Raw genomic sequence first — 11248 nt, forward strand, 5'->3', positions numbered from 1 at the left:
ATTGTCCTATACTTGGCTCATGTAAGAACATAAGAATAGCCTTACTGGGTCAGACCAAAGGTCCATCAAGCTTAGCTGCCTGTTCTCACGGTGGCCAATCCAGGTCACTAGTACCTGGCCAAAACCCAAGGAGTAGCAATATTCCATGCTTCCAATACAGGGCAAGCAGTGGCTTCCCCATGTCTTTCTCAAGCACTGCTTCCTCTATGTCTTCCCAGCAGTGCTATCCCCACTGATGACCATTGCTATCTTTTCCTCCCCCCCCCCCTGATAACTGGCACCTCTATCTTCTCCCCCCCCCCATTGACTGGCACTTCTGTCCTCCACTACCCACTCCCCTCTGCCCCAAACCAACATCACACTTACAGTACCAATGCTCCTGCAGCTGATGCTCTATGTTATGCTGGTTTGGGCATCTGCACATGCTCAAGGCCTGCTGGCTTCCGCCCTCTCCAGGATTCTCAAAGGGAGTCCAGCAAGTCTTGAGCATGTGCAGATGCTCAAGGCCCTTTAGCCCGGCACAGAGCGGTGGCGGTGGCTTCCAGAGCATCAGGACTGTAAGTGCGATGTCAGTCTGGGGCAGGGAGGAGTGAAGGATAGGAGTACCTAAGACGGTGGCCTCCTCTGTACTTTTCTTTTGCCGCAGTGCACCCCCCTCTGAAGCAACTTCCTGTTTCCGCTTGGGTGGACCACAGCAAAGGAACGGTGCAGGCAGCAAGAGGAAGCAGATGGTGGCACATGGATGGTGGGAAGGGGAAGAGGTGGAAAAGTAGATTTGAGATGGAAGCAGAAAAATAGAAGAAAACTAAATATGAAAATCAGTGCCAAAGAAGGATGTAGGGTAAAAAGTGAAGGCGAGGAAAGAAACAGCAAATGCATAGAGGCCTTAGAAACAGAGTTAAGAGCCTAGATGGAACAAGATGCCCCCAAAAATAAAATCGCCAGATAACAAAGGTAGGAAAATGGTTTTTATTTTCAATTTAGTGATTGAAATATGTCAGCTTCGAAAATTTACATCTGTTGTTTTTATATTTTGGACTGTTCAGGAAGAAATGCATTTCTTTCTACTTCTCTTGTGGTGTACTGTGTGCAGAGTCTGGCATATTATGGTTTGGTTTGTGTACATTAGTACTTTTAGTTTGTGGGTTTGTATTCGAAAAGGTTTTTTTTTATTTCTGTTTTCTGCATGTGTGACTGAGGCCAGGTGTTCTGCTGGGGATGACAAATGACACTCACATACCCAAATTTCTAACCTTGCTTTTATATTTGAGTCAACCTTTTTTTCTCCTTTTGGGGGGGGGAAAAAGGTTACCTTGGTTTATATTCGGATCGGTTTATATTCTAGTATATACAGTAACTGTTCTAATCTAATCTAATCCTTAGGTTTGTATACCGCATCTTCTCCACATTCGTAGAGCGCGACGTGGTTTACAGTAGGAGAAATAGGAAGGAACTACAACAGAGGGTTAGAGGTAGAAGTGTGAAAAAAATTTAGAGGACTTGGGATGCCAAGATATAAGAGTTTCCTTGATTCCTAAGTTGGAGGGAGACTTACATTTTTTGAGAAAAGCCAGGTTTTCAGATGTTTGCGGAAAACTTGGAGAGAGCTCAAGTTCCGAAGAGGGGAGGTAAGGTTGTTCCAGAGCTCAGTGATTTTGAAGTGGAGGGAGGTCCCTAGCTTTCCTGTGTGGGAAATACCTTTTAGCGAGGGGAAGGACAGTTTTAATTTGTGGGAGGATCTGGTGGTATTAGGGTTTGAGGAATTCCAAGAAAGAGGGATAAAGGGAGGGAGGATACCATATAGGATTTTGAAAGTTAAACAGGCGCATTTGTAGTGGACCCTGGCGATTATCGGATTACTGTTATGTTCAGAAGTCTCTCTGTGCTTCCCATTTTTCACCATTTGCACTGGTTGAGTGCCTATGCTCATAAGAGTCATCTCCTAACATGTCATCTCTTTTTTCTCTCCAGGACAAACACTGATTGAGGAGCTACGGAGGGGAGTATTTGATGCCAATGCTACCTTCCATACACAGACATTACCCTTCGGCCTTCCTGAGCCCCACCTGAAGAATTATTAACAGTATTCCATCTTTAGATGCAAGACATCATTAATAACATACTAATGGGCTTAATTAGGATAACCCCTCTGCAAGAGCACGTACTCTAAGCCCAATAAGCCATGGAAAAGTCCCTTTTCTCCGGCCTCCTATCTCTGCTGTATTCTCAGTATTTCTTCAGATGCCTTCAATTCATCCTCATATGTATCAAGCATCACACAACACAATGCCTGTGCAAGGATAACAGATGTTTATTTCATCACAGCAAGAAAGTGTCCAGCAGCTCAGAAATGGATGGATGCTTTTAACGAGGTTCCAGAGCATTGAGAAGCTGGAATGGTCAAAAATCTGAGGAGAATAACCAGCAGATGGTCTTTTTCCCGCCCCTTTCTTTCTCTCCCTATCCCCTCCCCCACATACACACTAATTAAAAGGAACATAAGTAGTTAAAATTATACAAACTGAGCAGAGCCAAAAATGGATTCCAGCTGTGATAAAGCCAGTAAAATATCAAGTCTTAAACAAGTATTAACAAAACAAAAAAAGCAGAAAAGTAAAACCTAATTTGTGATGCCAGATAGGTTTTATTCCTTGCTTTGTGATGGGAAGTGTAGCATATAATCTTTTTTCTTACATACATCTTTTCTCTTGTCTTAATGTAGTAGCCGCCATGTTAGAAAATTAAGCTGTTGCTCAGTTTATGAAGAACATTATTTTCAGATACACAAAGGAAATGATAGACTTCCTCTTCCTGTTAAGAACGATAAGATCAAAGGTCACGTAGTCAACTGACCAGACTGGATGGATTGACTGGTCTTTACCCAGTGTCATTTACAGTCTTACTGTGCTACAACTATTTTAATAGACTGCTTATTTTATAAAAGAAGGTACAGCACCATGGTCCAGGAGGCAGGTGAACAGACAGAGGGCAGGGAGTCAACTGGGAAAGAGTGCTTGGCTGTTCTGTCCTTTTTCTAAACTATTTATATTGTTCTGAGAATTTTCCATATTTCTACCATCCCTTCCTGTCCCTACACCAGTGTATCGCAAACTGTGTGCCACAACACACTAGTGTGCCTCCTGAGATTTGAGGTGTGTCGCGAAACGCTGGGAAGGAGGAGAGGTGCCGGCTGACTGCCTACAGGACTTGCCTCTTGTGGTAAGAGACACATCCTGTAGGCAATCAGCCGGCCTCAGTGCCTCTCCTTCCCTCCGTGCGCCTTCCCTGACAGCACCCCCCACCCCACTGGTGGCTCAGGGCCCATCTGGAGGGCCATCATTCATGCACAGACATCGACGTAATGACGTCTTGCACATGCATGATGTCATCGTATCGACATCTGTGCACTTCCAGATGCCTCGAGCTGCAGCCACTATGTTTAGTATGCCGCGGCTCAGCAAAGTGTGTAAGACATTACCCTATACACTTCACCCATATAGGAGCCCATTCAGTGAATGCTGAGCACCCCCATTATTGAGTAAGCTCCTTTACTGTGTCCAGGGTTCGTGCTTGCCACCCCTAATCATTTCAAAATGTTGCTACAGACACTTCCCTGAGACTCCTTTGGAAAGTAGGTGCCCCCTAAGAGACTGATCAGTAGATGTCACTGGTTAGGGTTGCCAGATTTTACAATTGTAAAATCCGAACACCCTAGACCCGCCCCCAGGCCCACCCATCTCCGCCCCAGTCCTGCCCTAGCCCCACCCCCCGCTGCCTATTTTGGTCAGGCAGGGAGCAATCCGCGCATGCGCAGATGCCACGCAGTCACATCATGTTCACTCTCGCGTGCGTGTGACATTGCATGGCATTCGCGCATGCGTGGATTGCCTCCTGCCCAACGCGAGTGAGAGGAGGCTTTTCAAAACCTGGACAAAGTGCCGAGTTTTGGGAAAGCCATCCAGACCCCCAGACATGTCCTCTAAAGGAGGACATGTCCAGGGAAATCCGGACGTCTGGTAACCCTATTATTGGTAGCTACAATGCATTATCTGGGCTTCCTGCAGGACTCTGCTAGTTCTATCGCTCTGTATCTCAAGGTGAACCCAGAGCTGAAATGCTGTAATGTATACACTTTCTTTGTGTGAGGGAGGGGGAATTTCCATGTCTTGATTTACTTCTCTTGCTGTCCCTGATCTTCATGACAAGTGATGAACGATTTGTTTCTGAGAGCAGCGTGAGTCAGGGTCACAACACACTCAACTCTGTGGCCTTCCCCAGAGAACGTATCTAGTAAGGACATCTTGTTATTAAGGACACAGCTGCAGTTCTCAGTAGACTCTCTATTATCGTGTACAATTTCCCATATATTACAAAAAGCTAAACAATGTGCAAACAGGACAAACAAACAGAACCCAAGGCCAATATTTGCATATTCTAAAATGACTTTTCATTTAGACTAGAAAAACACTGGAATAATGCATAAATCTGGATTAACATGGCACATAACTTTTTATAGAAAATATCAGATGAGTTTACTAAAGATTCTTTCCTTTCATTTGTATCCCTAAGAATGGGATACATAAAGGGGCAGATATTCCTTGACAACTGAATTGTTACCTCCGTACTCAGACCACCTTTACACTGAGGACATTCATTCAGGTGCCAAGCAGACAGATTCTAGTCTAGCGTCGCCTTGATGTGTGCAGTGGGACATTTCATCAAATCCTCTCTTGTTAGGTGTCAGTTCCTCTTGGGAATAGCTTCTGCATTTTAAAACTTTTGCTCAGAAGATTTCTTAAAAGTAGTTGTTCTTGAATCAATTTTGTATGCTGATTCTAGAAATGACATCCATTTTTGTTTTCACGATTTTTGTTTTCACGATTTTAACTACTGTAAGCACAAATGCATTCAAACACCATTTCACACAAGGTCAATTTTTATTACAAACACATTTTAAAAATACTACAAAGAACTACTCTAATTTATTTCGTGACTACCCTGTAACAAAACAAAAAGCAAACAGTGTCCCATTAATTTTTAAACTTTCTTCTCTTTGACTTCTTTGCAGATCCTTGAAGATCTTGACTGACCCTCTTCAACATCCAACAGTAGTCGGCCATCTCCTTAATATCTTGGTGAAAACGTTCACCTTGCTCTTCACTATATTGTCCCAGAGTTTCCGGAAAGTAGTCAATATGGGAATATGGAAAGTGAACTTTTACACTCATGTTACAACCCAACTTCTTGAAATTTTCCAACATTGTTTCAACAATGGCCCTGTAATTAGGATCTTTGTTGTTCCCTAGAAAGTTTTCAGTAACAGATCAGAAGGCGGTCCACAAAAATACCAGCTTTCAATTTTTCTTGTATGATGAAGGGAAATTTCTTAGAAAGGTACTTTAAGCAGGGCCCATCCTGTAGTAGAGCCCTTGCAAACTGCTTCATCAAACCCAATTTGATGTGTAGCGGTGAAAGCAGGACTTTGGGGGGGGGGTCTACAAGCGGTTTATACAGGATGTTTTTAGTACCAGGCACAAAATTTAGCCACTCTGGTCAAACTCTCACACTCCAATGTCTTTGCTTTGCCTGACTTTCCCATTTACATAGAAAACATGGCATTTTTGTGAACCCAGCCTGTTGTCTTAATAGTATTTCTATAACTTTGAAGTCATCGTAGAAGAGCCATTTGTGTTCCTCATACTGTTAAAAGTAGCTTCATGTTCTCGAATGTCTCTTTCATTTGAACTGAATGGGCCAATTCCCATTATGCAGTAACACGCCTTTGAGGCTCCTCTTTGATGAGTCTATAAAAAGTCTCCACGGAGTAGGATCATGTTTAGTGCCATAGAAGTGTATTAACTCGTTTATGTTATTCCAGTAAACCAAGGAATCGTTATGTGAGAATAAAGGAACTAGTTCTTTTTCTCTGTGTCTTTACCATAAGTAATGTATTCCTGGTTTCAGAAGATTCTTACTTTTAAGTCAGGAGCCAAGTACCGTATTTTCACGCCTATAACGCGCGCGTTACACACGATTTTACAAACCATGCATAACCTTGTGCGTTATACGCGTGAGCGCGTTGTTTAAATTTTTTTTTACATTGTTTCCCCCCCGACGTCCAATTCACCCCGCAGGACCGCTCGCACCCCCACCCCAAAGGACCGCTCGCACGCACCCGCACCCCCACCCCGAAGGACCGCTCGCACCCCCACAGCCTCCTGACCCCCCCCCCCCCCATCATGTAGAAGCTCCTACCGTTGTCCTGCTGCTTCCTCTTCCAGCGGTCCTGGCCCTTCTGTGAGCCCTTCATCTGCGCTGCTTCCTCTTCCGGCGGTCCCGCCTTTTCTCTGACATCAGAGAAAGGGCGGGACAGCCGGAAGAGGAAGCAGCGCAGACGCAGGGCTCACAGAAGGGCCGGGACCGCCGGAAGAGGAAGCAGCAGGACAACGGTAGGAGCTTCTACATGATATGGGGGGGGGGGTCGGGAGGCTGTGGGGGTGCGAGCGGTCCTTCGGGGTGTGGGTGCGAGCGAGTGGGGGGGCGGGTGTGAGTGCGTGCGAGCGGTCCTTCGGGGGGGGGGTGCGAGCGGTCTTGCGGGGGGGTGAATCGGACGTCAGGGGGGGGCATCAGGCTATCAGGCTTTCAGGGTGGGGACAGGACTTCAAGGGGGAGAGGAAAGTCGGGGCGGCCGAAAGGAGAGTCGGGGTGGCCAAAGGAGAGTTGGGGCGGGCGAAAGGAGAGTTGGGGCGGCGATGGGAGAGTCGGGGCGGCATGCACAGTATACGGGTGTGCGCGGTATATAAAAATTTATTTACATAAATTACAGTTTCCCGCGCGCTATACCCGTGTGCGCGTTTTACACGGGTGCGCGGTATATGAGTGAAAATAGGGTAGTTCTGCAGATTCCTTGGGCGAATTCAGATCATGTACTAGATCATTAAGTTCACTCTGAGAGAACTGTTGTGGAGTAAAGTCATATTCAGGCTGGTAGACATCATCAGTATCGTCTTTGGTGATTGCGTCAAGTTCACTTTCAACCTCATCTTCTGCCAGGTTCTCTAAAATAGCTGGAGGAAGAGTATCCATTTTGTTGCAACAGGCTTGCAACTTCCGCTTGTAAAGCGGAACTTTTAGACGTGCTTTCCTTTATCGATGTTTTAGGGCTCCTTTTACAAAGGTGTGCTAGCGTTTTTAGCGCTCGCATCAGATTAGCGCACGTTAGCTGAAAACTACCGCCTACTCTAGAGGAGGCAGTAGCGGCCGTGCACACGGCATTTTAGCACATGCTATTCCACGGGTTAAGGCCCTAACGCGCCTTCATAAATGGAGCCCTTAATGTCTTTCAGTTCAGACATTAGAGGTTCCAGGATATCTGAAATATCCCATTCCTTTGACGCTCTCAGTGGCAGCGGCGGGTCAAGCTTAGGCCTTGTGGCACTTCCCACTGCGAAAGCAGCCTCCAACTTACTTTGCTTTCCAGATGCCATCCTAAAACTTATATATTATACGCACTATATACACATATAGTTGCCCGTGTTTTATACATATGTAACCTACTAATTAGAAAAAAAAATGGAGAAGGGAGAGAGCCGTTGATTCAAACAACCATTCCACTTCAATGCCAAGCCACGCCCCTTCGATAACACTCCAAAGTCACACAATAACAACTAGCAGCAGCAGTTGTGCCAGCCTAAAGGCTTACAGGTCTGTATTGAGAAATTTCCCTCCAACAATACTCATTACCTACTGGCACAGCAATAAATCTCTGAAGTAAAATTGTGAAAAAATTGTACATGATAGAAGAAAACTAAGAACAGTTCTGGAATCAGCATAAAAAAGTGAGGTAATATCACATATTAGTTTTCAGTCATCCGAAATCATGCAGACTAGAGTAATGCATTTGTTCAGAAAGCCTGAATCTCATATTGCATGTGTTCACAAAATATAATCTTGTTAGACCAGGGGTAGCGAACTCTGGTCCTCGAGATCCGTATTCCAGTTGGGTTTTCAGGATTTCCCCAATGAATATGCATGAGTTCTATTTGCATGCACTGCTTTCAATGCATATTCATTGGGGAAATCCTTGAAACCCGACTGGAATTTGGCTCTCGAGGACTGGAGTTCCCTACCCCTGTGTTAGACCATGTGGGCCAGGCTGTGGAAAATAACCCTACGGATACAGGGCAAGAATACCCAAGCCAGTACCGTGTCTTGTGCAACACATCCCCTAGAAACAACCCCACCTCCCCGCCCTGCCCCTACTGGAGAGATGATAAGATGGGAAATGATTTTTGCACCCAAAAAAATCTATACAGGAATGAGACAGAAAATCAAATCCAACTCCTATAATTTTATCACTTATATTCAAGCAATGATTTACTTATGCCACAATTTCATTGAAAGTTTCATGCACATCACATCTGAATGAGGGGAGAGCCTCAGAACCCCATGCGTAATAATGTCAATTACTGCACTAGAAAGAGAAAAGATCTTCACCGGCTCTTGACCCCCTTCCTACCTACAGCAGACACAGTAAATGTTTCAAAATGGTGTCAGAAAAGTCAAGAGCCGGTGAAGATCTTTTCCCTTTCTAGTGCAGTAATTGACATTATTACGCATGGGGTTCTGAGGCTCTCCCCTCATTCAGATGTGATGTGCATGAAACTTTCAATGAAATTGTGGCATAAGTAAATCATTGAATATAAGTGAGAAAATGATTTTTGCACCCCAGTTCACACTGGTGCCCTCTGCAGTCACAGCATTCACACAGCTCTTGGGACAGAGGAAACATGTTTTCCCCTTCACTTCTCGTCTCTGCTGATGGTTCAGGACTTTCCACTACTGTAATTTGTCTTTTGTATAAGCCATTGCATTTTATTTATTTGCTTTTATACTCATTCCTTTTATCCCCCCCCAACCCTAGTCAGCAGGCCTAAGTATGGGGAAAGTCTCAGACAGGGCAAATTCTTAGCCTCTTGAGACATGTTGCTGAAGAGCTTATTGATATTTAAATGGTATTCCTTATTATAATTTTCATATTTAATAAAGAAAGAATAATGGTGCTTCGTGGCCTTCAACAGAATGGTTGTCCTTGAAAAACTGCCAAGAGCAAAACGTATTTGGAGAGATTGTACCTGTTTTGTCTGAGGCTTCTTCTGTAGCTCAGGTGGTAAATTCACTGCGCTGGCATGAGGAAGGTCACCAGTACGCTCCAAGTCAGAGCGAATAAAGAAATATATGGAAACATTTTCCCATTCAAACAATGTGTGTAGGTTTGAAAATGCAAAAGTATATGCACAGTAGCATTCCCCATCTTAACCCCAGTCTTGGATAATTTTGAGACAGGATAATTTATGCAAGTAAAAAGCCAATACCTTCCAAAATGGCTTTAGAAAATTACCCTCTGAATGCATCAAGTATTCAGCAATTTGATTACCATCAAATAAGACATACAGCACCCCAAGAGACTAAAAAAACATGAATTGCTTCTATAATGCTGCTGAGAGCGGGCAGCTTTGAGCCCTCCCTACCTCCAACTATGATTCTTAGGGGGTGTGCATCCAAAGTGTTTTTGTTTCCTGCGTCATTTATCAGAATTTTTGTTTTGGTTTTTAAATTAATTTTTCTTTTGGGTAGTGACATAAGCAGTGTGTACTATCCCTCCAAATTCTGTATATGGTTGCCTAAGGTTGTGTGCACACATTGATGCGCACACACAATTTCATTGATTAACTGAGCTAATTGGCGCTAATTAAAACTTACGCACCCAACTCGGAAAGCGTAATTCTCTAAAAAGTATTGTGTGTGAATTTGAAAATGGGGTGTGGTCAGGGGTGGATCTTGGGCATTCCTAAAAACGTTAAGCGCACTGTTATAGAATGCGCTCAATCCACGCACCACTTAGGCATAGGCATTTTAGGCCTGGTTTTAGCTGGCCTCAATGGGTGCACCTAAGTTATGTGAAGCACGCAGGTGCTAAGCACGATTCTATTAAAGATATGTGTACCTTGTAGAATTACGCTAAGTGTCATTCTAGTCTGTGCTTATTTTATGAGTACACACTCAAAGTAGTAGTGACCGTACTCCAACACTGTACTGGGCCAACAATGGAACTAAGAAGTCACCCTGGCTCAATTCTAGAGACAAAGACTCAATTTCTCAAGAGCCCACAGTCAAACACCCGAACTAATCAAGGTTGTTAGACCGTTACATGGGCTATCATCGATTATAGTCTTATTTTCTCTGTGAGCCTATTTTTGAAATTTGTAAAAATGATACTTTAATTTAAATGCTAGATTCTATATAATATTCCTTATAAAACTTATTTTATGAGTGCCAGTAGATTGCACGCTACTTAGAGCAAAACAAAATCTGGGAATTTTGGGCTTCCCTTGTCATTTGGGGATAAAATTGACATGGGAATTTTGTTGACATTTTCCATGTCCTTTCAAATGAATGAGAAAAACAAACCTTTTCCCAATTCCCTATATTCTTTGAATAAGATAATTTGATTTTTTTTTTTTTAATGTGAGGGGAAGATCTCAGTTACCTGAATCATATCAAGGTTCAAAAAACTCACTGCTTTTTAGATGCCAAAAGCAAGGCTATTTGAGTTCATCATTAAGACTTCCCTTAATGTGTATATTTTTAAAAAAATGAAATTCACATAACTTTCATAAATGTCCCCAAATTTAAGTTAGTCACAGTTCACTAAAAATAGCCAAGAGAGCAGAAATATCAAACAAAAACTTACCTTAAGGATAATGAAAACTGCCCAACAGAGTGCTTCATCTTTCTTCTTCAGGGGCAGATTATCACAATATTTTGAATGCTGACGAGAAGCACTTAGCGTCTTCATCAAAATAAACCCTGGTGCTTTGTCAGTCATCCACTAAGGTTTCCATTTGATATTTCTGCTCTTTCACCATGGTGAGCCACATAAAGATAGGACTGACTTTTATGCAGTCATATTTATACGGTTTCCTTGACCAGCCAAGTGCTGAACCTGCTCCTGGAATTCCCCCCAAATATCTGAATACATTTTAAGCATCACTATCCTGTTAAGTTCCACTGAAAATGACTAGTTAGCTCCAAACAGGTAATTTCCTTGTAACCAGCCAGGAGCCATTCCATTTGAATATCGACCCCCTAGGAGACCTTGCTCGAATAGGCACTGAGCAAGAAAGTACCAAAAGTGAGGCTACAAATAACAGAGATAGAGGCTATAAATATTTGGAGAGACATTTTT

At 43.4% G+C, this 11248-nt stretch overlaps 1 protein-coding gene across 2 annotated transcripts in view; it reads left to right on the forward strand.

Moving 5' to 3' along the window:
• CLIP2 (CAP-Gly domain containing linker protein 2) overlaps nt 1-6108 on the forward strand; it is a 169398-nt gene extending 163290 nt beyond the window's left edge. For both annotated transcript variants that reach the window (XM_033922592.1, XM_033922593.1), the window contains one exon: nt 1972-6108. In XM_033922592.1, coding sequence (XP_033778483.1) covers nt 1972-1983 — 12 coding nt within the window. In that variant the 3' untranslated portion in view covers nt 1984-6108. The remainder of the gene's footprint in view (nt 1-1971) is intronic.
• Nucleotides 6109-11248: the final 5140 nt, after the last annotated feature.

The sequence above is a fragment of the Geotrypetes seraphini genome, chromosome 15, assembly GCF_902459505.1.
Source record: "Geotrypetes seraphini chromosome 15, aGeoSer1.1, whole genome shotgun sequence".
In the NCBI taxonomy this organism is placed as follows: domain Eukaryota; kingdom Metazoa; phylum Chordata; class Amphibia; order Gymnophiona; family Dermophiidae; genus Geotrypetes; species Geotrypetes seraphini.